The sequence below is a fragment of the Mesoplodon bidens genome (genome assembly GCF_964165515.1).
Source record: "Mesoplodon bidens genome assembly, chromosome: 2".
Lineage (NCBI taxonomy): Eukaryota > Metazoa > Chordata > Mammalia > Artiodactyla > Ziphiidae > Mesoplodon > Mesoplodon bidens.
In genome coordinates, this window is record NC_138177.1 from 73,396,037 (window position 1) to 73,423,918 (window position 27,882).

The following is a 27,882-nucleotide window of genomic DNA, read 5'->3' on the forward strand; positions in this document are numbered from 1 at the left end:
CTCCGCCCTCGGAAGGCCCCGCCCCCACAACGCGCCTGGTCCCAAAGAGGCGTGGACCTAGCCCATGACTCCGACTCCCGCACGGCCAGCGCTGATCTGCACAGCGGCGTCCCGGCTACTGTGCAAAATAGGAGCCGAGGCCCGGTCCGACCGCCTTGGGAGTCGCGCCTCCACCCGGCCCTGGGTCCCGACGCCTTCCTAGCAGCTTCACTGCCCTCTGGCCTCAAGTCAGCCGCCCCGTTCTGTCGGATCAGGCGGGCCAGTTCTCCCGATTGCCCGGCTCACCCTCCCATACCGGACCCCTGCGAAGCGCGGGCAGCAGGCGTGTACAAAGCATTTTATTAAACACGAAGGAGCGGGTGGGAGAGCCAGCAGGACGCCCCTTCACTCCGCGTAGGTAGCATCGTCGTTGCTGTCGCTGTAGGCGGAGGAGGAGAGCTCCTCGCGGGGTGTGCAGACCGGGCACCGCTGCCGCATGTCGTTCCAGCACGACCGGCAGTACACCGCCTCGCAATCCGGCGTAGGGCACACGTAGGACTCGGGCGTCTCGGGTGCCTGGCACACCACGCATCGCCTGCGCAGCCAGGGGCGCAAGAGGGGCAGGCAGCGGCGGTGCAGGATGTCCTCCAGGTGGCGGCGCTGTTGGGAGGCAAGGGGGGTTTAGAGCCTGTTAGCGATTCTTGTCTGAAGTCTCAAGGCCTGACTATGCCCACATGTTGGAGGAAGCTAGATTGGGCAAAGAAGACCCCTGGAGGGCGAGGGTGCTATGCAAGTGGGTCCTAGAGAGCCTCCCTCACTCCGTGATGGAGAGTGGGAGGATGAAGCCTCGATTCTCTCCCAGCCAGTAAGACCAACTACCATCATCACGTTACCATAAATCGCCTTATTTGATTCTCACCGTGGGGCTGAGAAGTGAGTAGGGCAGATAAGACTATCACTATTGTGTTCCCCCCCCCCCACTTTACAGATGAGAAAGATGAATCTCATAAATGTTAAGTGACTTTCCCAAAGGCACAGACTGAACAATCAAACCTGCCTGGACGCAGGTACCCTGATTCCAAATCACAAGCCTGGCTCATTATGTTCCCTCCCTCTCCCACCCTCTCTCCGCACAATTGCCAGGAATTCTCAGGCCACCTTACCAGATGCTCTTTGCTCAAGAAACTCCAGGGGGGACTTCCCTGGTGGTCCAGTGGTTAAGACTCCACACTTCTGACGCAAGGGGCCCAGGTTTGATCTCTGGTCAGGGAACTAGATCCCACATGCCACAACTAAGAGCCTGCGTGCCGCAACTAAAAGAGTCCGCGTGCCGCAAAGAAAATCCCGCAGGCAGCAATGGAGATTCTGCGTGCCACAACTAAGACCTGGCGCAGCCAAATAAATAAGTAAATATTAAAAAAAAAAAAAGGAACTCCAGGGGTTGGGACTTTCCTGGTGGTCCAGTGGGTAAGACTCCGTGCCCCCAACGCAGGGGGCCCAGGTTCAACCCCTGGTCAGGGAATTAGATCCCACATGCTGCAACTAAAGATCCCGCATGCTGCAACAAAGACCCTGTGTGCCTCAACTAAGACCCGGCGCAGCCAAATAAATAAATAAATAATTTTTAAAAAAGAAAGAAAGAAACTCCAGGGGCTCCACTGCCTGCCAAACAAAGGCAGAACTCCTGGGCTTGGCCTTCTGAGCCTTCCACAGTCTGGTCTCTTTCTAGCCACTGCTCCAACTTACCCTTCCCTGAACTTTGCATCTTCTGTGCCAGTTTCTCCTTAGACTAGCTCTGGCACTTGGCATTCCCTTTGGACTCTGAGTCTTTGCACATTCTGTTCCCTTAGCTTGGAATGAATGCCCTTCACATTTCCATCTACCCATCAAAATCCAGTTAACTCCATGATCTGGTCATGGAACCATAGTATGTTCATTTTCAGTGAGTTTCTTAGGAGGCTGGATCAAGATGGTGGAATAGAAGGACATGGAGCTCACCTCCTCCTGTAGTATGTTCATTTTTTCATCAGACATTCATTCAGCCCCTACTGTGTGTCATGGGAGTTGGGGCATCTAGGCACTGGAGGAAAAAGTTAAGCAAACACAGTCTCTCACTTTTATGAGCTTTGTTAGGGCTGATTAAATAAGAGTGACTGACACTTGCTTTTTAGTTTTTTTTTTTTTTGCGGTACGCGGGCCTCTCACTGCTGTGGCCTCTCCCGTTGCGGAGCACAGGCTCCGGACGCGCAGGCTCAGTGGCCATGGCTCATGGGCCCAGCCACTCCTCGGCATGTGGGATCTTCCCGGACCGGGGCATGAACCTGTGTCCTCTGCATCGGCAGGCAGACTCTCAACCACTGCGCCACCAGGGAAGCCCGACACTTGCTTTTTAAATAGTATTGGGCACTGTACCAAGAAACTGTAAGTAAATTAACTCAATTCAAACAATAACCATGTAAGGCAGATATTGTTGTTATCATCTCTTTTTCAGGCAAGAAAACTGATGCTTGGAGAGGTGACCACTTGCCTAGGATCACACAGTGACAACTAACACATGTACAGAACTTGCTATGTGCCTGCACCGTGACAGTGAAACTCATTTAATCCTTACTACAACTAGATGGAGTAGTTAACTCCATTTTACAGAAGGGAAAAACCAAGGCTCAGCATTTAAGTGTGTTCAAGATCACACAGTTGTCATAGTAATAAGGGGAGGAGCCAGGATTCAAACACAGGCTCTCTGGCACCAGAGCCCCACACCTGACCACCACTCTATTACTGATCTCTAGTGAGCAGGCCTTACAGATCTGTCCAAACTCCCCATTCTTCAGAGGAAAATCTGAGGTCCAGTGAAGACCATGGCCAAGGTCACACAGCTTAATGAGGGAGTGTGGACTGGAGCCTGGTTCTTCCAACGGTGTGCTCTTTCTGTACACTGCATGCCCCTTCATGAAGCCTCCCTGATCCCCAGCCCACCTGCTTCCCCTCATCCACCAATCTCCCACCCCACCCACCGATGGAACTGCACTGAGGTTCTGGTCTGAAGCCCTCTCAGAAGAACCTGTGGCTTTGCCTTGGGTCGCTTGATTCTGATGAACCCCTCTTGCTCTCCTTTGACCTGACGGTATCAAATCTGATTCCCCTTTTCTGCCTGCTTCCCAATGGTCCACTTAGGATCCCAGGCTGTGCTGAATCCTGGGGCACAGAGATGGACACAGCCTTGACCTCCAGGAGCTGGATGACCAGGGCCCTTGGCATGCATCCCATCAGAACTCACGGAGCATCAGTAGGCCTGGGGCCTTGGTGGGGGCTGGGTGGACTGAGGGGAGACGCCCCTCCCCCCAGACCCAGCCAGGGGCACAGGCCTGGACTTACAGGAGCCCTCTGCTGTCGCGCCCGCCTCACGATGGTGGCCCTCCTCAGCTGGGTGAAGGCTGCTCTCTTCCTCAGGAGCTCGTTGTAGAGGAAAAGGATCCGCTTCTTCTCACGCTGGGGCCAGGGAGACAGTACAGAGGAGGAAGACATTCCCCAAAGATGGGGCTTGTGGGGAACTGGGCTCAGGCTGGTGTGTTTGTGCATGCAGGGGTGGAGAGGGCGGGGCGAGGCGCACCTTGGGGAAGTAGAAGGCTACGATGACCCTCCGGAGCCGGTAGCCGAAAGCTTGGAGCAGGCAGAGACACACTAGCAGACTGCTTGGTAGTGCGGCCCTCAAATAGGCCCTGGTACTCAGGGGCACGGGCTGGGGCAGGCAGGCTGGCAGAGAAGGCAGGCCTGTCAGGGGTTTGGCCAGGACCGGCCGCGGCTCTGGGTTGAATTCCTCATGCCAGTGGGGTGTGGGTTAAATCTCTGATTACCCTGTTCTCCTCCTGCCTGCCCCTCACCCTGCAGAGCTGTGTTGTCGGTACTATAGCCACTAGGCCCATGAAGCTATTTGCTCAACTTGGCACAGATGTAGAAATTTTCCATCACAGCAGAAAGTTCTGTTGAACAGCACTGCTCCAGAGGGCTGGGACCATCTGGCCCTAAAGCCCCAGCCCTCAGACTCCTCTGACCCAAGTCTGTCATCCTCCAACTCTTCAAGCCTGACCTGATGTTCCCTAGTTTAATTTCTCCAATGCAAGCACGCCGACCCCCATCTTGCCACAGCCAAGGCCCAGTCCCCCAACTCTTTGTCTTGGAAAGACCCTGGCCCTCCCAGCCCTCAGTTCCTCTGATCCAAACCTTCAGCATCACTCACGCATGTTGTTGGATTCCACCACCATCTCTGAGGAGGTGTTCAGGGCCCCGATGGTATTCCGAAGAAGCCGGGCAAGCATGGAGTCTCCCCCAACTTTCACCTCCAGTTTATGACTGCCTGAAGCCAGGACAGGGGACGTGGTGTGTGTGTGGAGGGGAGTCAGGAAAGAGTTGGAGTTAAGGGGATGGGGCAGGTTGGGGACTGGATGTAGGGGAGAGGTCAAGGCATACAAATACTTCTCAACTGCACGGAGCTTTCCATCCCTTCACTGAGTACTAATCCCTCCTTTTGGTAGATATAAAGGGGAGTGGAAACAGAGGCCCCCAGTGATAGCTGTCAGGTTGCAGGGCTGATATTTGACCCTAAGGAGGACAGGGAGGGGCCGGGATGCAGAAGGAGGTGACGAAATTGGAAGAATTGGGGAGGGGTGGCTGCACAAGGGTGGGAGTTCTCCAGGGGAGTTTCTCTTGGGCCTGGAGCCTGGAGTGGGGACTGGGCTCACTTCGGAAGGAGTACTGCACGAAGGAGTGGTGGCGGATGGTGTCGAAGATGGAGTAGAGAGCCCAGTCCAGGCCACACAGCAGTAGTAGCAGCAGCAGCACAGGCAGTGTCTCCATGAGCTCCCTCACCTGCCCAGGGAGCAGGAGGGGCAGAGCTGGGCAGCGCCTTTGGCCCTGGCATGGAGTCCCCTCTGATGCCTTTGCCCTCCCCCGCGCAGATCCCCGCCTCTAGTAGGATCCAGGGGCCTGCCCTCCGTGCCATCCTCACCACATTTCTCATTTCTGAGGCCTGGATAGTGGGGTCCCAGGGGAAGATGACGGTTTTCTTCTCAGCGCTGCGGAGTGGCAGCAGGGTCTGCCTGCCCTGGGAAACACGTCCACACGGTGAGAGCACTGAGCGCCCTCTCTCTTTCCCCTCTGCCCTCCTGGAGCGTGAAGCCACACAGGGCGCAGAGCAGGGCACCCTTGGACAGGGCTGCGCCCACTCACCATCTTCTTCCTGCGTTCATCTATCTGACAGAAGTAGGTGCTGATGTAGATGTTGTCGAAGCGGATGTCCCCGTTATAGCTGTCCATATAGGAGAAGCACCTGTGGACGAGGGTGTCTCCATCGCCTCCAGGTTCACCCACCCCCAACCATGAGCTTCCCTGACGCACAGTCACCTGGCGACCCAGCATGCACTGAGCACCATCTGCGTCCTAGAAGAAGGCTCTGCCCTGCCCTCCAGCAGTCCACGGTCCAGCGAAAGACATGCACATACACACTGATGAGACATAACAGAGGTGAGGAGGGGAGGGAGCGTCGTGTAAGTGCATGCGTGTGCCTGAGAGGTAGGGGAAGGTTTCCCAGGCATGGAACTTTCAGGATGAATATCAAGCAGAAGAAACAGCAGGAGCAAAGGCACGGAGACAAGGAAACCCCTGGAGGTTGCAGAAATCACCTGGTCCACTGACTCCCACGTTCACCTCTCAAGTCCCTGCCTCTTGGCCGAGCCCTCAAAACATCTCCCGGAGGTCACTTCAAGCAAAACTCGTCTCAAGCATCATTTCCCTTCTCCTCTGACACACCCTTGCATACGGCGATGTTTTCCGTGTGTGCGTGTGTGTGCCCGCGCAAATGTAACTCTCCTCTGTGTATCTCCCAAAGTCCCACATAATGACTCAATTTCCTGAGGAAAAAATGTTAATTGTTGGAAATGTGTTTAAAACTGTATAAGTACATTAAATAAGCTCTGTAAACTGTGAAACATAAGTTCCAGTGCTGTTGGTTTTGGGACCCTGTAAAAATCCACATCTTTGCCCTTAGAAGTAACTATAAATGCAAAGAAAGACTGTGGGCGCCCCCTTGTGGAGAGACCTAGCGCTGTTGGGCCTGGGCCTCCTGAGTCTGGTCTCCGCCCCTCAGCCAGCTCAGCCCCTTCAGTGAGTGACCTCACCCAGGTTGAAAACCTGGAAGTGGCTTTTGACTCTGTGCCTCCTTCCTTCCCTCCCCAGGCTGGCTCTGAGACCTGCTGCACCTTCCCCCTACCTCCCTCCATCTCAGGCCAACTTCCTGCCACGCCCCACTCCACTCAGGCTCCCTAATCTCTGACCCACCTTGGCCTCCCTGCCTCCAGGCTGTTCCAGTCCACCCTGAAACCTTGCAACTGGGGGGCAGTTCAGGGCCCTCCTGCAGGGATTTCCAGGCTGTTCTGGCCATGCCCACTTCAGCCCAGTCCTCAACCCCAGCCTCTGCCTTCCACATCCCACAAATGCCAGATTCCTGGCCCAAGAGAACACCTTTCCTCTTCTTGACCGTAGCTCCCCATCTGCAGCCTTTTGAAGCCCAGTTATGGCCCTTGCAGGGGCCCCTCCTCAGCTCCCATACCAGTCCCGAGAGCCAGTCCATAGTACAGCCCTTGAACCATCTCTGTTTTGTGGATGCCTCGCCTGCCTCCCCTAGACCCTGAGCTTCTTGAAGGCAGGAATATAGCTCATTGATCTTTGTCCTCCCACAGGGCCCTGAGCACACACATAACCACTCACCTGCAGTCACTCTAAGCTCCACAAACAGGGGCAGACAGAGCAGGCGCCCCTGTGGCCGCCCTTGCCCAGCCCCTGCCCATCTCAGGCATTTGGGGGTGGAGACAGGAAATAGAGGGTCCAGAGGTCAGCAGGGAAGCTGAGTGAGGCTCAGGGCAGCCCAGCTGGACGCCAGGCTGGGTGGGGTTGAGGACTTTGGTCCAAATGGAGGGAAAGTAGCAGCCAACGCAGCAGGCGGGAGAAAATGAAAGCAGAGTTGGACGATAAAAATGGCACAAAGTCAGAGCCAAGGGGAATATGAAGGGCAAGAAAAAAAATCAAAAGTCAAAGCTAAAAGTGGAAAAAAAAAAAAAGTCAGCGTTGGGATAAAGGCCGGAAGGAGGTAGATAAATGAAGACGGTCGCCCTTTTAAAGTAGTGGGAACATGGGTAACGTTTCTTCTGACAAAATGTCCACATTTCCTTTACCTTTGGGTAAACAGCGATCCCAGCTTTATAAAAAGGCAAAGTTAAAGAACATTCACATTCAGAGTCGGAGGAGGGCCCTGTAGCTCTGTTCTTAGGGCCTCCCCCAGGGCAGGGCTCCAATCCAGAGCGGAGGAAGGGGCATCTGGGTGGAGGTTCAGGACTCACGCGTGGAGGACGAGCAGGAAGCTGCAGGAGAGCAGCACGTGCAGCAGTCCCAGGACCCACTCGAGCTGGGCCTCCTGGCGCCTCACGTAGTCCCGCACCTCGGTGCTCACGTGTTCCCAGCTCGTGTTGAGGCCCAGCACCCCAGGCCGCTTCTCTTCCTGGTGGACAGCCCGGGTGCCCACTCAGAGGCCCAGACCCAGCCTCCTAGCCTCTCTGTGGCTTCTCTCCCCTGATGCCCCACTCCTGTCCCTGGCTCTTCCCAGGACCTTTAGGAGTTGCCGCTGCCTTCTGTTCGCTGCCCTCCTTGACACAGTCTTGCACCTGTATGAGCTGACACCTCCTCACAGCTGGCCGACCACCCATCCAGAGTGCCAAAGGCTCGGCACCCTCCCCCTCCTGTCACCCAATCGCAGCACCACTCCTCGTCTCTTCTCCCTCCCTCACAGCCAGCCACCTCCCTCCTGTGCCCGCTCCCTTGCTCTTCTTCCTCACGCCCTGTTCCCTGTGCCCTCCTCCCGCTCTCTATCTCCCCCCACCCTCACACTGCCCCTCTCCTACCTTGAGGTTAATAGTGGCTGAAAATTCCCCCTCCAGGCTGCGAATAGACTGGTTGAGGGAGTCATAGGTCTGCCCAAAGTTGCCTTCCACTGGGATGCGACTACGGCACCAAACTTCCATCACTGGTGGACAGGGGGGCCAGGTTAGGGGCCTCCCTGGGCCCGGCCTCCAGTCCTCCCTTCCCGTGACCCTCTTCATGCTGCTTTTTTGTCTCTCTGCCCATGACTTTCTTTCTTTCTTTCTTTTTTTTTTCTGCGCTGTGTGGCTTGTGGAATCTTAGTTCTCCGACCAGGGATTGGACCTGGGTCCTTGGCAGTGGGAGTGTGGAGTCCTAACCACTGAAAGTCCCTGCCCATGACTTTCTACCACCCTGAGTCTTTCCCCTCTTCACTCTCCTTGAATTCTTTCCCCCATTTTTTTCACCTGTCTATAACCATATCAAACACTAACTAATTATGATAGCCAATACTTAATAGAGCAATTCCTCTGTGGGCCAGCTCTGTTACCTGCTTTACATGTATTATCCCCTTAAATCCTCAAAAACCCCTAATGGCATGAGTACTATCATTATGCCCATCTTTCAGGTGAAGAGACGAAGCTGAGAGCCTTGCTGTAAACTCACCTGAGTCACAAAGCTGGTCAGTTGGAAAGGCTGGACCCTGAGGATGCTGTGTCCTCAGAGCCGAAAGCCTCCCCTCCTGAATGCCTTCCTGCCCTACACCTACCTAGTGGTCCCCAAGGACTCAGATCCCTAGCCCTGGTGCTCCCCACCCTCCTGCCACTATGCTGACCCTTGGCAATGCCACAGAAGAACTTGAACTTCATGGGCAGGCAGAGCAGGTGGTTGAGCAGTGGGACCCAGATGCGTTGAATGCACTCTCTGTGCTTTTGGTCAAACCAGCGGCGGCAGTTTGTCATGGCCTTGTTTACCACATCTGCGGGAAGGGACAATGGGGGTCTGAGGTCCCCACACCCTGACCCGGAGCCCTGGCCCGGCAGCCCTCCCCGCCCTACCCTGCCCAGGGATCCCCCTCACGGGAGCAACGCAGCTTGGTCTTCAGCTCATACATCTTCTGTGTAGAGAGGTGGTGTCTGAAGGCTGAGGCGCGGAGGGTCTCTCTGCCTGGGGCTGTCTCCTCCGAGCCCTCGGCATCCTCGGGCGCGTATCCACTCTCACTGTTCACCTGGGCATCCAGTTCCTCAAAGGAGTTGGTGATGTTCTGAGTCTTGGCTTTCAATGACTCTTTGCTGCTCTGGGGTCGGAGGGAGGAAAGGGGTCAGGCATGTGAGCTTAGAGCTTCTGCTGCCAGACAGCCTGTTCTTCCCCCGTTAGCCAAACTTTGGGCTCTAACCTGGAGCCTAGGCCCAGAGATGGACTCTCGCCTCAAACAGTCCACTGTTCGTAGAGCTTGGGAGCCCTCTCTCCTCCCCAGGTGCCTCTGCTCCGCTTACGTCCCAGGCTTCCCATCCCAGGTCCTGGTTAGTCAAGGAAGGGCTCCCCAGGTCCTTGGACTTCACCCCTCATCACTAACCTCTCAGGCCACTGTGCCAGCTCAATGTCCCCGACTCCCAAGCCCCTCAGCCCTTCTCTCCCCAACTCCTCAACTTTCCAATTCTTCTAATCTCCGGTACCCAATTCCAGTACCCAATTCCCTCATCCCCTGATCCTCAAAGTTTCCAAACTCCTCAAGGCCAGGGCCCCCAGTTTCCTGACATTCTAGCTCATCTGAGCAGACTACCACCTACTCAGGCGTTTGGAAGTGTGCGTGTGTGGTGTGTCCCAGTGGCTGGGGGCGGGGGCTCTCCTGGCACTGAGTGTCCAGGGACCAGGGCACATCCTGCAATGTTTGGGAACAGTTCTGCCCAAAATGCCAGTACCGCTCCCCGCATTGGGAAACTGTAAGTCCAGGGTCCCAGCTCAGGTCATCTAGGCCCTGCGGGGAGAGGGACCCCTAGGCCCTGCCTGTGTAGGGTCCTGACCAGCAGGTCCTTGAACACTGCCCGCAGGGGGGCTGTGGAGACACGCCAGGCCGAGCGGGTGTTGTTGATCTGCAGCTCCACAGTGCAGCCCAACGACGCCATCACCTCATTGAGGTTGCGCCGCAGGTTGGCCACTGGTCCTGGGGGAAGATGCCCTGGTAGATTAGCTCCCTCTAGAGCTGATTAACTTTCTTCAGCCCACCCCTAGCTCCTGCTCTGCGGGCAGTGACCACCTTCTAGAACTGTACACTGATGGGGCTCAGAAGCTGGTGAGAGGTCATCTCATTCAACCCCTGATTTTTTTCTCTGTGTAAACTAAGGTGGCCCAGAGATGTGGAGGCATTCTCTCAGGGACACACAGCAAGTTGGAACAGCTGGGATTAGACCCCCACTCTTTCTCCTTCACCAGGCCTGGCTCTCAATGGATGGCCCCACCCAGGGTCACTGCTTCAGTGCCCTGGTACCCAGGGGCACACACTCACCCTCATAGATGGCGGCTAAGGCGTATCCCAGAACAAAGAGTCGGCCCTCCTTGCCCAGCATCTTGGGTACTAGCAGGAGGCTGGCGCAGCGGATGTGAGGGGAGGTCCCCCAGCCTATGGCTCCAAAGCCTGTCAGGAGAGCCCAGGAGGTGGCGAGGCAGAGTCAGGACGCTAAACCACCAGGTTTAGCAGAGCATGCACCCGCCCCCCCACAACTCCCTTCTAGAACCATCACCGTACTGCCCTTGTCCCATTTACACTCACTCTGATAGGCCTTCTAGGCCACTCATGCATTCATTTATTGAAGAGCCATTTACAGAGTTCGACTGTGTGGCAGCCTGTGGAAGAGCTTGGAGAGATGGCTAGAGATTGAAAAGCCATGGCTGGTGATTGACTTGGTGTGTGTATGAGTGTGTGGGTTTGTGTTAGGGAAGGGGGCCAACACTTCCCTTTTCCGGGCTGGATTCACACTAACCCTAGGTACTGAGGGAACAGAGAGAGCAAGAGAAAAATTCTGGAAACAGGCACTAGTCCTCAGAGCAGTCAGAAGAGAGGTCACAGCCACCTCAATATTCCCCGTGCTCTGACACCTACAGCACTCACCATCTCGGTCCCTAATTTTAGCCCTTAATCGTGTAACTCCTGGTATGTTTTAGCAGTTTCACATGTGTCTCCCTGTGGTCTCTGCAGGGAGACAGTGGGCTCCTTGAAGCTCATAATCCAGGGAGAGAGACAGACGGGTAAACAAATGACCGCAACACCAAGTGCTAAATGCACAGGGAGGTGCTTATAAAGAGCTGTGGGAGCCAAGGAGGGAGCCGGTGTTTCTGCGGGGGCGGGTGGGGCTGGGAAGGCTGGACAAAGGAGGTGATGTGTCAGCTGGGCCTGGAAGATGAGTAAGTGTTGTTAGGCATTCCAGGCCAAAGGAACAGCATAAACTGGTCAGGGAACCTAGAAGATTCCTGTGTGGATAGAGTGTTCTCCCAAGAATTGCCAAAGCAAATCCCAAGTCCTGACTCTTGCCTGCATCTGCACTGCCCTCGTAGAGTCCCCAGCGTCTCTCACTGGGACTAACTAGTCCCCCAGTTCCTCTCTTGCTAACCTAAACTTCAATTTTCACAAGGCAGCCAGAGGGATCTTGTAAAAATGTAAATCCGATCATGTCCCTTTTCTGCTTGAAACCATGCAATGACTTTCCATCTCACTTGGGAACAAATCCAGACTCTCCTAACACGGTCTACTGACTCTCGTGATCTGGCCCCTGCCTACCTTCTGAAGTGATCTCATGCTACTCAGCCCTTGGCCCACCATGTCCGCCCATGCTGGCCTACTGCTGTTCCTAGAACTTGCCAAGCTCATTCCTCCTCTCAGGTCTTTGCCCTTGCTGTTCCCCCTGCCAGGAGCACTCGTCCTCCTAGTCTTCACCTGGCCGGCTCCACCAGCCTTTTGGCCTTTTGGCCAAGATTCAAGCTGAGGATGATAGTGGACAAATAGTTGTCCTACATTCTGAGGATGATTGTTGACCAAGCGTTGCTCTACATTCTAAAGAGAGCCCCATGGAGCTTGCTGATCCCAGTCTGGGCTTTACCAAAAGAGCAAAACTGGTTTTTCACCCCTCTACCCCAACCAGTCTATACAAAGACAAAACCAGAAATCTGAGTTTTCTGGACGTAGAGAGAAGTGGTTAGAGTAGGCAGACATGGGCGGAGAGTCTGAGGAGAGGATGGGTGTTCACTTCCTCATGCCCACTGACAGACTCCAAGAGAACCCTTCTGAAGCTGGTGCTGCAAGAAGGGGAACCCGGCTCATCCCTCCCAGCTGGACGCCCGCTGAGCTGCAGAGCCTGGCAGGGCCACCCCAGGGCTGTCACCGGAGCACAGAGAGGGAGGAGAGTTCACGGACGTGCTCAGCAGGGTCTCCTGGGAGGGTCAGGGAAACATGAACATGGAGAGTGGTACTCGCTTCTCATCATGACAGGGGACAGGGCAGCTGCAAGGGGCCCTGCTTTCCCAGTTTGGCAGGGCAAGGATGTGTGCATTTCCTCTGGGACAAGCAGACGTGTGGAGGGCAGCAGGCCTCAAGCCACCACTCTGGGATGGGGACCCTCTGCCTGCTTGGATGGAGGCATCCAAAGGTAAGAGGCTGCAGGTGGCCTGTAGGAGCTACAGTGAGCTTCATTCGAAGTCAGTCAAAGAGAACTGCCCTGAGCAGGAAACTGGGCACTGTGCAGTCCACACAGAGCCTCCAGCGGGACCATGAATGGGCCCCCTGAGACAGCCAGGATGTGAGCACTCGCCACACAGAGGCGGTGGAATTCAAACAGTATCAATGACTTCAGACTTTTGTCCCTTTTCCTCTAATTCTTCTAATCCCCTTTCTGACATCAGAAGAACCAGAAGGGGAAGGAAGTGGAGAAAAACAGTGAGTGAGCAGGCCATGCCCCCTTCTCCACCACGGGACCTCACACCAGGGATCAGGTCTGAGCTGCGGGGCAAGGGGGCGGTAAGGAGGGAAGATGTTTGAGAATGGACGTGAGATTGAAATCTTGACGTAGACTGGATTGGACCTCTTAAACCCTAAAAACAGTCATAATTACTGAAGCAGGACTAGGGCTTCTAGATTAAAATCACCAGAAAGCTAAGGGTCTGTGTGAGAGGTCATCAGTGGGAGAAAGGTTGAAATACAGTGGTCAGGGAAAAAGTAGTTTCCTGTTGGTATCCCATAGAGGTAGATCATTCAGTGAACCCGGGATGATGCCATGTCCGAGCCCCTTGCCTGGGACAGTGTTAGGAAGGGACATGTGCCGTCGCTCTGACCAAAGAGGTGTGGGGGAAGTTGGCTGGGGGGTTACGGGAGGTTTTCTTTGTTCTTATAAGAGACATGAGGAAGGAATGTTCTGCTCTTTTGACACTCCTGTATGAGGATGTGATGCCTGGATTTGCTGCAGCCATTTCATGACCCGAAGAGGAATGATCTACAGACCAAAGACGGCAGAGAAAGAAGTCAAAAGGAAGCTGGGTCTTGGTGGGTTTACTGAGCTGCTGAATTATCCAAACTCCCAAACCACTCTACCTTGAAACTTGTTATATGAGATGATAAACTCCCTCTATGGTTAAACCACTTTTAGGTGGGTATTCTGTTCTTGCGGCCCAACACCTCCTGATACGAGGTCTCCATTCAAATGTCACCTCCTCTGAGAAGCCTTCCCTGACTACTCAAGCTAGCTCCCCATCCCTTTCTATCATATCCCCCGGTTTACTTTTTTTCATACCACTTGTCAGCATCAGAAATGCTCTTGTTTATTTCTTGTTCATGTGTTGTCTAACTCTCTCCACTAGAATGTAAACTTGAAAGAGAACGTAAACTCTGAAAGAGCTGGGTGTGCGGGTGTGGGGTTGGGGAGCGGGGAAGTAGTTGAAGGGAATTAAGAGGTACAAAATTCCAGCTATGTAATAAATAAGTCACAGGGGTATAATATATAGCATAAAGAATTTGGTCAATATCCTTATTGGCCAAAATATGGCCAATATTTTATAATAACTTTAAATGGAGTATAACCTATAAAGATATTGAATCAATATGCTGTACACCTGAAACTAATATAACATTGTAAATTAACTGTACTTCAATTAAAAAAAGAACATGGCCAATAATATTGTAGAAACTTTGTACAAGGACAGATGGTTCCTAGACTTATCGTGGTGATCATTTCATAATGTCTGAAAATGTCAAATCACTGTGTAGCACACCTGAAACTAACATAATATTGTACATCAACTATATGTCAATTAGAAAAAAAAGAAATCATTATAAAAAAAAGAAATCATTAGATTTATATTGTAGCTGTCACTGCACATGTATATATACAAGTATGCACTATATATTACAATGTATGTATGTGTATGTAATATGTGTTATATATATTATAAGCTCTAGGAGTGTAAAACTTTTTTTAAAAAATGCTGGGTGTTTGTCAACCTTGTCCACTGCTGAATCCTTAGCAAGTGCTCAGTTAGTGCCAAATGAATGAATGAGTGAATGAACTGAATTTATCAGGAGCAGCAGGAAACAAGACCAGAGAGGTCAGGAGAGATGCGGATTATGAATGGTCATGGGGTTTGGACCATAGCATGGGGGTAATAGGGAGTCCCTCAGATTGGGGAGACTCTAGTGGGCAAGGACTGTGTCTTCTTCTGTAGGCTGTAGGGGCCTCTTCCCTCCTCTCAAAGGCCAAGACAAAGCTGAGGCTACAAGGGACACTTGGGAACAGAAGAAACAAGTGGAGACTCCTTCCTGGGCACCCAGGGCTGGGCTGTGTCCCTGTCCTTAGCCCGGCACTAACCCACCAAGCTGTACAACGTCACCATCTTCTGATCTTCATAGATGTTCATAGGGTTCACCAGGAGCTGAAAGAGACCTAAGGATACAGGGTCAAAAGCCAAAGGTCAAAAGATGGGCCCCCTAGGGCTTCCCTGGTGGCGCAGTGGCTGAGAGTCCACCTGCCGACGCAGGGGACGCGGGTTCGTGCCCCGATCCGGGAAGGTCCCACATGTCGCGGAGCTGCTGGGCCCGTGAGCCATGGCCGCTGGGCCTGCGCGTCCGGAGCCTGTGCTCCGCAAAGGGAGAGGCCACAGCAGTGAGAGGCCCGCGTACCGCAAAAAAAAAAAAAAGGGTCCCACCCCTTACGTCTGCTCTGTACTCACCTATGGCCAGGAGCCCCCCGGTGCCTGCCCCCAGCAGGAAAGCACTGACCGGAAACTCGCCCCGCTGGCGCCACAGGAATCGGCTACAGGAGACGGGCAGCCCCCAGCTCAGGAACCTCTGCACCGCTGAAGGGTCGAAGAGTTTAGCCCAGCAAGGCCAAAGTACTACTCTTCCGGCTGGGGTGTGATTCATTAGGATTAGGGGCTTGCGGCAGGGTAGAGGCTCGGGGAATCTGGATGAGGGTGGCAGGAACTTGGGGGATCCTGAAGGAGGATGAGGGACCCTGGGGAAGTGGGGCAGACATGAGCGAGAGAAGAAGAAAGGGCTAGGCCGGAGGAGGGCACTGGATGAGGGGGTGGAGGCTGGGGGACCCCAAAGTGGGGGAAGGGGCTGGGGTCCTGGAGGAGAGATTGGGTGAGAGGAGTGGGGGCTGGGAGTCGCTGGGAGTCACTGGGAAGGGTCGGGGTCTCTGGTGACTGACTCACTGGTGTGGGGTAGTTTCCTTTTTTGCCCTTTTGCTCCATTCTGATGAGGTCTGACGGCCATAAGTGTGCTCTGGATTAACCCTCTGTCATCCCAGAAGTCTCCTCGGAGATATCCCTGGACAAGAGGTTCTGCTTCTGTCTCCACCGCCTCACCCACAGCCTGTCTGGGGTCTGTGTCTTTGAATCCCTCTGCTGTGAAATGTGGAGATTAGAGATCTACCTATCCCTCTGCAACTGGATAAAGAATTCCAAGATACAACAAAAGCCCTCCGGAACCTTAGAATTCAGTGAGAAATTCTAGGGCCTTTAAGAGCCACAGAACCTGGTGGGCATCTCCTGCAGACAGGGAAACATTTAGTCTCCGCAGCCGTGCCCAAAGTCATGAAGGATGCTGTGCACCCCGTTGGGGCGGAGGAACCGAGCATGGCGTGGGCCGTGGTCCGCAGCACGGGGGGCTTTATCCTGGGCTTGTCCTTGGCCACAGCCTATGGGCTCCTGGAGCTGCTGGTGGAAGGGCACAGCCCCTTGGGCTGCCTGGTGGGCACCCTCACTTTGGCCGCCTTCCTTAGTCTGGGCATGGGATTCTCCCGCCAGGTCCGAGTCACCGTCCTCCTGTTGCTGCCCCAGGCCTTCTCCAGTGAGCTTGGCACCCAGTGGAAGGGGTGGGCCCTGGGGCAGGGGCTGGGGCAGGAGGGATCTTGAGGGAGAGGGCGGTTGAGGGAAATACTCTCAAGGCTTCTATAAGGCACTTGTACGATATATGCCGCCATGTGCCAGGCTGGGGGCCTGGTTCTGAGGGAGCTCTCTCCCCAGAGCAGGGCCGGACACTGCTATTGGTGGCTGCCTTTGGGTTGGTACTGCAAGGGCCTTGTGCCAACACCCTGCGCAACTTCACCCGGGCCAGCGAGGCTGTGGCCTGTGGGGCAGAACTGGCCCTGAACCAGACCGCCGAAGTGCTGGAGAGGGCCAGGCAGCCCCTCGTCAGTAAGGCCGCCCATCTCCACGGACCCCCAAGTTCCCCCTCGTCCTGCACATTCTACCATCCTCTGGCTTCGTTCCTCTCCATTGGTCCTGGGCCCTAACCTCAAAGCACCCTGTTAAACCCCCTGACCCTCGCTCTCAGGCCTGCTCCACCGCCAGATGAACTATTTCCCAGACCCAAGCATCTGGGCTGCCCATTTCCCGAGCGGCAGGCCCCCTCCACTCCCTACTCCAGGGCAATGGTGAGAACCTCCTCCCCCGGAGGAGGAGATCCAACAGTACCCCTGCCCCTGCCTCTCAGGTGCCCTGAACAAGATTAAAGCCATTGCCCAGAAGGCCAAGGAGGTGGCTGACCGGGTCCGAAAGTTCTTCCGGTCAATCATGGATGGTGTGAAGCACATAGGTCAGTACATTAACATGTTTGTTTGGGGCGGGGGTCAAAATTCACCCAGTCTCTTCACCCTCACACCCCGTCCAGGACTTTTTGGGCCCCGCCTGGGTGTTGACTAGTTCCCACTGGATATAGCACAGCCAGGGCCCTGACCATGAGCCTCTCCAGCTCTGGGTGCTGTCCTGGTGTTCCCCACCCACCCCCCGAGAAGATGCTGCAGGACTCCTGGGTACCAGCCCCGCAGCCATCCCCAGCCAGGGCCCTGCGGAACGTGTGGTACTGGCTCCTGCACATCGGCGACGTGTGCAACTCGGAGCTGGGCAACCCTTACTTGAAGTGTGCTCGGGTCTTCGATGACGCCAAGGACAGCTGCATGCAGGTCATACCACAAGCCTACCACCTGTGTTATGTGCTCATGCCCTTCAAGCTGATGCTGTGTGGACTTGCCAGTGGTGAGAGAGCCAGGGGCTCGCCGGCAGGATTGGGGGCCCGGCAAATGTAGGGGTCAGGTGGGAGGGTGGGCCCAGGGGCCCAATGGGGGGCAATAAATATGGGACCAATAAGGATGATGTGCCCTTTGTGGGATTGGGGGGGCAGATAGGGAGGAACCAATGTGGAGGGTGGGGTAATAAGGAGAAGCCAAAATGGTTTTTTGTTTTTGTTTTTGTTTTTTTGCGGTACGCGGGCCTCTCACTGTTGTGGCCTCTCCCGTTGCGGAGCACAGGCTCCGGACGCACAGGCTCAGTGGCCATGGCTCACGGGCCCAGCCGCTCCAGGGCATGTGGGATCTTCCCAGACCGGGGCACGAGCCCGCGTCCCCTGCATCGGCAGGCAGACTCTCAACCACTGCGCCACGAGGGAAGCCCAACCAAAATGTTTTGAGCCAGTGTGGAGGCTAGTAGGAAAAATGAAAAGTCAGGGGGCCCTGTGAGAGCAAGATCCCTGGAGGTGGGAGAGGCAGGCTGTGTCTCTCTGCCCCTGCTGACACTCAGTGTTGGCTTTCAGTGGTCCAGGTTTTCTGCATCATCCCCCGGTACATCCAAACCTTCCTGCGCGAGAGCATCGTCACCCGTGAGTGATCCCCTCGTGGCCTTGCTGCATGAGGTGCTCCTGAGAGGCCTCCCTCCCTCCTCCCAGGATGTGCCAGCCCAGGAATGCTCCCAGACCATGAATGAATGACCTCAAGAGGTTACCCAGGCCAGTGTCCATGCTGTACAGATTAGGAAATTGGGGCCCAGAGAAGAGGAGGTGCTTCCTCAAAGCCTGACTTGAGAGCAGGAGCTGGGGAGAGAAGCAAGGTCCCCTGTCCCCGCAGCAGGTCATTGAGATGTTCGTTGTGGAGACGTAAGGCTGGTGCTAAGCACGCAGCGGCAGTGGCATAGGCTGTGGAGACTTTGTCCCCTCCTCAGTCCACTGTAGGTCCCGACACTGGGGGTTCCTGGCCGGCCTGTGAGCCGTGGGACCCCTGGGCTGACCAGGCCCCTCCCGAGTGCAGCCCCACCCCGTCCTAACTCTCCTTGCTTGCCTCTCCCCTGGACCCGCGGACCTCAGCCGTGAGGAGTTTGATTAACCAGGTGCGTCAGGAGTTTGAGTTCAACATGACAGCCACCCACCACTTCTCTGTGGATCTCAATGCCTCTCGGAGCCTGTCCCAGGTAGCTCTGGACCTCCACGAAGCCGTCAGCATGAAGCTGTACCGCGTCCGAGAGGCCTTGGCTCTGATGGGCTACACCACACCTCTGCTGCTCATGCTTCTCTACCTCCAGTGAGGGGATGGAGGACGGGTGTGAGGGTGGAGAGCTAGGGCTGCTGGGGGGCCAGCCCATGCCCATGGCATCCTGGGAGGTTGGCGTTTGGGGGCAGGGTTGGGGGCGGGGGAGGGTGCCCTGCCTTGGGGGGTCTGGTCGGGGGGTGCTGAGGGGCCTCACGTGTGCCACGCCAGAGCCGTGTGTTACCGGTACCGCTACCTGAACTGGGACAATTTCGACAACTTCTACATCACCAGCCGATTCCTGCGCATGGATGCTGTCCGCTCTGTGGCGGGATTGCCCACGGTGCTGCCACTCAGTGCCCGTGAGGCCAGACACTACATCCAGCCGGGTGAGGGCCCTGAGGACCCGGAGACAGGGACCCTTAAGGGAGGCCAGGGATTCCCCCAACCCTACTGCCCTGCCCAGAAGTGCCGTGCACAGGCCGGGCTCAGGGCAGGACAAGAGGTAGGGGAGACAGGCCAGAGCTGAAGGAAATTTCCGTCTGGGGGGAGACACAACCCTGTCTTTGGGGAGCCCTCAGTCTGAAAGGGGAAAGTAGGGTCCCTCAGAGCACGCAGACAGAGAGAGAAGGGGAAGATGATGCTTCTGGGAGCACCCTGGATGTCAGGACGGAGGGAAGGATGGGTAGGGAGTGGGTATGGAGCAAGGGAAGTGAAGTTGGGGAGGCTTTTGGTGGGGGGCAGGGTGGCGAGCAGGAAGTGTGCCTGTGCTGATATGGAGGTGATGCAGCTGGGCAGGGGTGGGCAGTGCTGTCTGTGAAGTGGAGGGCCAGGTAAGCGTATCAAGGATGCCTCAGGAGGGAGGATTCCTAGAGACTGGAAATAGGCCACCAGGCCCAGGTGGAGATGCTAGGCCTGCACCTCTAGCCACGGAGCCCCTGCCCCCAAAGAGTACTTCCCACCTTTGCCCAAGGGTCCTCACAGCTCCCGCATCTTCCAGATGAGCAGACAGGCTCCAGCTTGATCAGGGGCAGGAGCTGCCTCCGGGAGAGAGATCTCTGTAGGAGCTGGGTTCTGGTGGGTGGGAAAATTGGGGAACGTCCTCCTGACCAGCTCTCCTCTACCCAGGCTCCATCTTCTTGTCCCAGCGGGAGCAGATTTTCTACATCCTGGCAACCTTCCACCTTCTCCGGCACCTCCTCCTCGTTTTCCTCCTGGTCTTCTTGGACTATGCCATCTTCTGGGTCCTGGACCTGGCCCGGTACCAGCTGCAGGGGGAGATCGTGGCCCGCAGTGAGTGCCCGAACCTCCTTAGCTCCCTCAGTCCTGGGGGATTGTCTGAATGTCCCCATGTCACTCATACTTACCAGCCCCTGACATTGCCACTCCTCCAGCTCTATCCTCTGCCTGGTAACCCCTGTGCCCAGTTCAAGATTATGCCATAACAGAATAGCTAAAAACACAAGCTCTAAAGTCAGACTGGCCTGGGTTCAAATCTCAGTAGCGTCCTTTACCAGACGGTGACCTTGAGCAACCTTGCTGAACCTCCTAGACCTTCAGTTTCCTTATCTGAACCATGGCACAATCATGGTAGCAACCTCCCTGGGTGGCTCTAAGGAGTAAATGAGACCACATGTGCTAAGTGGCTGGTGGACCTTTGACTGAGTGTGTGCCACAAACCACAGAATAGAATTAATCTAATCCTGTATACCAGAGGCCCAACAGAAAAAGTAAAAAAAAAAAAAACCCAGAACATGGGATTTCCCTGGTGGCACAGTGGTTGAGAGTCCGCCTGCCAATGCAGGGGACATGAGTTCGAGCCCTGGTCCGGGAAGATCCATATGCCGCAAAGCAACTAAGCCTGTGCGCCACAACTACTGAGGCTGCGCTCTAGAGCCCACGAGCCACAACTACTGAGCCCGTGTGCCACAACTGCTGAAGCCCGCGCGCCTAGAGCCCATGCTCCACAACAAAGAGAAGCCACCGCAATGAGAAGCCCGCACACCGCAACGAAGAGTAGCCCCCGCTCGCTGCAACTAGGGAAAGCCCGCATGCAGCAACGAAGATCCAATGCAGCCAAAAAACAAACAAACAAACAAACAAAAACCCCAAAACAATCCATAGAACACTTAGTTCAGTACCCGCTACACAGTCAATGCTGAGCAAATGCTTCATTTCTTTTTAATTTTAAATTTTATTGAAGTATAGTTGACTTACAATGTTGTGTTAATTTCTGCTGTACAGAAAAGTGATTCAGTTATACATAATATATATATTATTTTTCCTATTCTTTTCCATTATAGTTTATCCCAGGATATTGAATATAGTTCCCAGTGCTATACAGTAGGACCTTGTTTATCCATTCTATATATAATAGTTTGCATCTGCTAATCCCAAACTCCCAATCCTTTCCTCCCCCAGGCAAATGCTTTAAAATAAATGCTTCTGGGTGGCCACGGAGTCAGGGGATGGACTCACTGACCATTAAGGTCATTTCAAATCTGGTAGCCTGGGAAGGCAGACCAGGCACCAGTGCCAGCCAGCTCTGGACCGTGGAGCCAGTCCCAGGTGCCAAGGGCTGATGTTGGGCCCCAGGGCACCATGAGGGTGCCTAGGGCATCCAGGACCCCTGGCTGAGGGCCTGGGGGCCATCTCTATGCCCTGCACTGTCCACTCTCCACCCTCCAGAAAGTATGGCCTTTCCGGCATGGGGGAGTGGGCAGCTGCCAAGAGCATCCCTCACACAGTGTCTTGGTGCCAGGCCCTGTGCTACTATCCATAACTGTGGAAGGCACTGGCTCTACTGGGAAGATTTACCGCGACCTGGTGTCGGCATTTGATGTCCTGCAGCAAGGCAACATCAGCATCTTGTCCCAGCGCTGCCTCCTGCGTCCCTTGGAGCCCAACACCACTGGTTACATACTCATCGGTATCCACACCCCTGAGGGCACTGGGGGAATAGACGCCATTCAGGGAAGGAGGCGCAGACTGCTGAGGGTGAGCGTGGCTGGCACCTCGTGTCCTCCGGCAGTGGCTTACTGTGTCTGCTGTGCCCCCAGGTGTCATGTATGGCCTGTGCTTCTTCGTCACTTTGTTCGGCAGCTATGTCAGTCGCCTGCGGCGGGTCATCTGTGCCTCCTACTACCCATCCCGGGAGCAGGTGAGGGGTCCTTGGCCAGTTCCTGCCCCCCTCCCCAGGCTGCTAAGCTCATGGCTGTCTGTCTTGGTTTGGGGGAGTTAAGAGGCCTTCAGCAGCCCAGCTCTCTCTCCTCTGGTTGAACCCCAAAGCAAATGATCTGGACTGCAGATGGCAGAGATGGTGCCTCTTGGGGCAGGGCTTTCTGAGACAAAGCTTGCCTCCAAAGTTTTGTTAAAACCCTGGGGGGACAGGAGCCATGTTAACATGTTGAGGTGTGAATGGAAACTCACCATTTGTTTACTCATTTATGACTCACTCACTGAGCATCTACCATATGCCAGTTACCGTGCTGGCCTCAAGGATGCCAAGGTGAACCAGACACAGTCTTGAGGCAGGCTGGACAGGCTTTTAACCACATGTTACAATGAAAAAAGTGTTTTTATTAAGGAATGAATAAAGTGCTATGGAAACCCAGAGGAGGGAATGGGTGAATCCACCTAGGGAAGTCCCAAAGTCTTCCCCCAGGAAGGGGCATTGAGCCAAGCCTAGAGGGATTCATAGGAGCTGGACAGAAGGCAAAGGTAGGGAGTGAGGTGGGAGCAGAGGGCATTCCAGGTAGAAGAAACAGGATCAAGGGGACCCCATCCTTGACCTCCCCTCCAGCAGGAGAGGATCTCCTACCTCTACAATGTACTTCTGAACCGCCGAACCAAGCTTTTGGCCGCCCTGCACCGATCAGTGTGGAGACGGGCAGCTGACCAGGGCCACATGAGTGTCCTCCAGGTGCTGGCCAGGCGGTGAGCCCACTGTCCTTCCTTATATGAAGTGGGGTGAGAGGGGGTAGAAAAAGAGCCAGAGGTCAGAATGGATCACTGTCCTTCCTAGGTGTCCAGAGGTTTGTTTGAAGAGGGTGATCATTCCATGGCATTCATGCATGAATGGACTGGGGATGAGAATTCTTAGGGGTGGGGAGTGAAAGGAGGAGGAGGACAGGAAGCAGAGATGTTGTTGCTATAGTCAGAGGGATGGAGGTTTGCCTTCAGGAAGCGCTACCCTTGGTTTGGAGGGTGGTGCTAGAGAAGATAAGGGTTAGTTACGCTGGCTGGGCTGGCCTCCTTTTTCTAAAAAATTAATTAATTTAAAAATTGAAATATAGTTGATTTACAATGTTGTGTTAATTTCTGCTGTATAGCAAAGTGATTCAGCCACACACACACATAAACTCTTTTTTAATATATATTCTTTTCCTTTATGGTTTATCACAGGATATTGAATATAGTTCCCTGTGCTATACAGTAGGACCTTGTTGTTTATCCATTCTATATATAATAGTTTGCATCTGCTAACCCCAAACTCCCACTCCATCCCTCCCTCACCCCCCTCCCCTTTGGCAACCACATGTCTGTGAGTCTGTTTCTGTTTCATAAAAGTTCATTTGTGTCATATTTTAGATATCATGTATAAGCCATATCACATAGTATTTCTCTTGCTGGCTGACTTCACTTAGTATGATAATATCCAGGTCCATCCATGTTGCTGCAAATGGCATTATTTCATTCTTTTTTATGGCTGAGTAGTATTCCATTGTATATATGTACCACATCTTCTTTATCCATTCATCTGTCCTTGGAAATTTAGGTTGTTTCCATGTCTTGGCTATTGTGAATAGTGCTGCTATGAACATAGAGGTGTATGTATCTTTTTAATTAATTAATTAATTTTTGGCTACGTTGGGTCTTCATTGCTGCACACGGGCTTTCTCTAGTTGCGGTGAGTGGGGGCTACTCTTTGCTGCAGTGTGCGAGCTTCCCATTGCAGTGGCTTCTCTTGTTGTGGAGCAGGGGCTCTAGGCGCACAGGCTTCAGCAGTTGTGGCTCGCAGGCTCAGTAGTTGTGGCTCGCAGGCTCTAGAGCACAGTCTCAGTAGTTGTGACACACCAGCTTAGTTGCTCCATGGCATGTGGGATCTTCCCAGACCAGGGCTCGAACCCGTGTCCCCTGCATTGGCAGGCAGATTCTTAACCACTGCGCCACCAGGGAAGTCCCAGGGGTGTATGTATCTTTTTGAATTACATTTTTGTCTGGATATATTGGGCTGGCCTGCTTAGTGTCTGGGGCCCCTCTCCTCAGGTGCTCCTGCCTGGCTCCGTTTATCAGCCACTCTAGGCAACACCAGACCTACTGCCTGGGCTGTGGGCAGCCCCAGGATGAGGGGGACACAGAGAATTCGGTGTCCTGCAGTACCCCAGGCTGCCGAGGTGAGACTCCTGGGGAGTATGCCTCTCCCTTCTGGGACTCACCACATTTGCATATGACAATCAGCTGTTGTCCTTCTTTTATGGACTTCTCCTGTACCTCACCTTTTGTACCCCTCCCTTCATTACTATGCATGTCCTCATTTACACAGAACCCTCAGGTAGCTCATTTTCTCTGTGAGCCTTAATCCTCCGGTGCAAATAGAATTTATATGCAAGTGGCGCTGCAGCAACTCCCTAGTGTGCACCGCTTGATGAGGATGGTCCTCCCAAGGGTGGGGTCGGGGAGGCAAGGGCTGAAAGCTGGGGAGCACAGTGGTTGGGGGGGTACAAGTTTACCTCCTTTCCTCCCGGCCTCCTCCAGGTCTCTTCTGTCTCACCTGCTTCCGCCTCCTGGACAACACCTGCTCCGTGTGTGCATCTCCCCTCTCCTATCAGGGGGAGCTGGACCTGGAGCTGTGAGTCTCCAGTGACATGGGGTGGCCGGAGTCTGTGGGGGCAGTGGGAGCAGCCACCCCTCCCCCAGGACCTCTGTGGGCTACTGAGATGGGAGGCTTCTCCAGGGACTCCAGTGATGAGGACGGCCCCCGCCTATGGCTGGCGGCAGCTCGCAGAAAGGGTCCTGAGCAGGAGGCGTTACTGCAGCAATGGCTCCAAGAAACGCTGGGCAGGCCCCCCTTATCAGATTCCAGCTCTGAATTCAGGTGAGCAGAAAGCTGAAGGAGTTGGGGCCTGGGAGGCCTAAGATGTTCTGTCACATTTACCAAGGGCTTCTTGGGTGCCTGGTCCCCTGCTAGAGCTGGAGATGGAGATAAAGGGAGGGGAGGGAAGGGAGGCTTGCCCTGGAGGAGCCCACCAAATGGTGGGGGAGAGTGACATCAAATAGATCAGTGACAAATGTGGAGAGCGCCCCGATCAAGGAGTGAAGCAGGCTCTGGGCAGCACAGAGGACAGAACAACCAATTTGGGATGGGGGGATGTCAATGAAGGCTTCATAGAAGAAGTGAAAAAAGAGGTGGGTTTGGGGGCAGTTTGTTAGGCTGAGGAGTGGAGGAGAGCATTCCAGGGGGAGGCTTTTGTGTGTGAGTTTGGAGAACGCGAGACACTTAGGAGGTGCACGGTGCTCCAGGGTGGGCGGAGCTCAGGGAGACGTGTATGTGTGGCCAGGTGGAGACCGCAGAGCATGCTGGGAGATGAGGCAGGGAGAGGTGGGAGAGCGCCTCACTTCGCCATCTGAAGATCCTCAGTCAGAAAGTGATACAATCATATTTGTCTTTTAGGACAGTAAGCTAAGGAGGCAGAATGGAGTCTGGGCAGGAACAGGGAGACCAGAGAGGAGGCTGTCTTATCTCAGGAAAAGTTGGTGATGGCCTCAGGATTGAGGTGCTGAGAATGACAGGGAGTTTATGCTTGGGACTGGGCGGTGTTAAGGCAAGAGGAGAAACAGGTTCTGCAGAAAGAGGAATGGCCCAGTTCGAGACCTTTGAGGTATCTGTAGGGAATCCAGCGGGAGATGCCCAGGGGACAGTTAGAAAAGGGCAGGGCTCTGGGCCAGAGGTGTCTTTTGGGGGGGATGTTGACTTAGAGACTGTAAGAGAGAGGATGAGCTAGATCACCCTGGCAGAGGGCAGGGCAGGAGAGGAGGGGACAAGGACAGAACCCTGAGGGGCTCAATGACAAGCCAAGGAGGGGAGAGGCTAGGAACAGAGAGCCAAGCATATCAAACGCTGTGAGATGATCAAGTGGGATGAAGCCTGAAGATTGGCCATTGAATTTGGCAGTTGAGAGATCCTTGGAGTGGCTTGTGGGAACATTTCTCATGGTGTGGGGAAGGCCAACACCAGTCTTAATGGGTTGAGGGGGGGTGACTGGTAGAGAAGACTCAGAAACAGAAATGGGGTACGCAGCTCTGTGTCACTGTTGCAAGAAGTTGAAGAATTCTTTTTCTTTTTAATATAACTGCAGTAGTTAAAAAAAGGAAGCTTGATGGTAAAGAGGAGGGAGTTAGCTTCATAGAACAAAAGGGTAGCTTGGGGCTTCGCTGGTGGTGCAGTGGTTGAGAGTCTGCCTGCCGATGCAGGGGGCACAGGTTCGTGCCCTGGTCTGGGAAGATCCCACATGCCACAGAGTAGCTTGAAGGGAACCTAAAGGATTTTTCTTTATCCAAGTATAGGGGGATTTGAGCATTTCAGAGGTGAAAAAGAGAGCGCTGAAGAGAGAGGGATGCCAGAGAGATGGGATCTAAGGCCAGGTGAACAGGGTGGCCTCAAATAGGAGCGGGCTCGCCTGAGGCAGGAGGGGAGAGGGTATGTTCCTCTGAGCAGAGCCAAGCCTGCTCCAGTCTGGTGGCCTTGCTTTTCTCAGGGAGGGTGGGGGCCGGGGGCAGGAGGCAAGCACACCTGCTAAGACAGCAAAGAAGGGGTCTGGGAGTGGAATAAAAGTTTCAAGGAGTGGGTGGTGGAGGCTGAAATATCTGCCTTGGGGACTGTGCAACGGAGCCAGCGGGGGAGGTTAAGAGATTTCCAGGTAGCATTACAGGCTCCGATGAAGTTGAAAACCATAATAACGTGTAATGATTGACTCCAGCGTGCTTGGTTATGCGGGTTTTTTCGAGCAAATGTGGTAGCCATGAACAGGATTCCAGGGTTGAAGGTTTTTTCTGGGCAGGTCAGAAGGATAAGATGGGGAGAGAATTGGGGTGTCTTTAGTCAAGAGTGTCTGAGATGACTGACTTTGGGGAAGAGAAGGCACTGAGACCCCAGGGGGCAGTCCTAGGTCTATGTCTCGACGGGGGTGTTAGAGCAGAGGCCAGGAGGGACACAGAGGATGGGCCACGCCTGGGAAGAATTAGGGGATAAATGAAGACAGTGGCCAAGGTTGAGGGTGAGGTCAGAGTGGGAGCAGAGGTGAAGGTCATTATGGCCAAGGAGGTTGAGGACTGAAAGGCCAGAGTGTTGGAAAAGTCCGCCCACTAGTGAGGAGGCGGCTGGGCCTCGCCAACAGCCCGAGTCTGGTACCAGCACCCTGGATGGGTATGGCAGGGTGTCTGTGAGGCCTGGGGAGATGGCCACAGCCCAGGGGTGTAGCTGCCATGGCAGCCAGGGACTTTGCAATACGCCCCAGGCCTGCCGAATTTGAGAAAGGCAAGCAACCTCCACTTGGGAGGACTGCAAAGAAAACTTTCCAGTGGTCACATTCCAGGGCAAATGGGGCACTGGAAGTAGTAATGAGTTGAGGGGTTGAAGGGGAAGCAAAGTTTTATTTTTAGAGGTTCCAGAGGGCTCAGTGAAGTTAAAAGCTGGGTCCCCAGAGGGGATAGCTTGAGCCTTGAGCGGCTATTATTCCCAAGGTCACTGCTGGTTCTGCCCTTACTACCCACATGACCTTGGGCAAATCGCTGCCCACTCATCTCTCAGCCTAAAATCAGAAGCTATCTACAGCCATGAGCTGGTTTGCTTTGGGGGGCCTGTGAGAGCAGCAGCGGCTGGTAAATTACAGGAGCCAAATCTGAACAGATGGGGCAGAGGCGGGAGGCAGGAATGCACCTGTGAAAACAGAATGTTGGTGACTGGGCCACCCCCCTTCCTCTCCTCGCTAGTGACCTGGATGAGGAAAAGGGGCTTTGGAAGAGGCACAGGTAGCAGCACCCACGGGAGGCCCAGTCTGTCAGCATACCCATGCCCCCCAGCCCTCCTGACCACCTCAGAAATCCTCTGCCCCCAAAGCAGCCGCTTCCCTGCTTCAGAACCCCAGTCCCTCTGTCTCTCATTTCCCTCTCCTCCCGATCCCTCCCGCCTATCTCCAAAATAAAGAAACCAAAGGTGGAC

General features: G+C 54.4%; 2 protein-coding genes across 2 annotated transcripts; one reads left to right on the forward strand and one right to left on the reverse strand.

Moving 5' to 3' along the window:
- Nucleotides 1-384: 384 nt before the first annotated feature.
- Nucleotides 385-17,245, reverse strand: DCST1 (DC-STAMP domain containing 1; the record flags this gene model as incomplete). The annotated part of the gene is given in 23 exon segments (XM_081223601.1): nt 385-639; nt 3,355-3,468; nt 3,590-3,732; nt 4,217-4,333; nt 4,719-4,845; nt 4,985-5,080; nt 5,206-5,305; nt 7,371-7,528; nt 7,929-8,050; nt 8,720-8,863; nt 8,965-9,181; nt 9,909-10,048; nt 10,391-10,519; nt 14,733-14,807; nt 15,094-15,219; nt 15,580-15,655; nt 15,658-15,714; nt 15,716-15,771; nt 17,028-17,032; nt 17,034-17,074; nt 17,076-17,126; nt 17,128-17,157; nt 17,159-17,245. Coding segments are annotated over 23 exon segments (2,466 nt in total).
- On the forward strand, nt 15,961-27,806 carry DCST2 (DC-STAMP domain containing 2; the record flags this gene model as incomplete). Its single annotated transcript, XM_081223602.1, has 15 exons — nt 15,961-16,216; nt 16,393-16,563; nt 16,862-16,967; nt 17,210-17,403; nt 17,957-18,022; nt 18,503-18,716; nt 18,894-19,051; nt 19,791-19,955; nt 21,424-21,591; nt 21,722-21,822; nt 22,468-22,598; nt 23,931-24,058; nt 24,420-24,513; nt 24,619-24,759; nt 27,654-27,806. 15 exons carry the CDS (start codon nt 15,961-15,963, stop codon nt 27,694-27,696), a joined length of 2,136 nt encoding a protein of 711 aa, XP_081079728.1. The 3' UTR covers nt 27,697-27,806.
- Nucleotides 27,807-27,882: the final 76 nt, after the last annotated feature.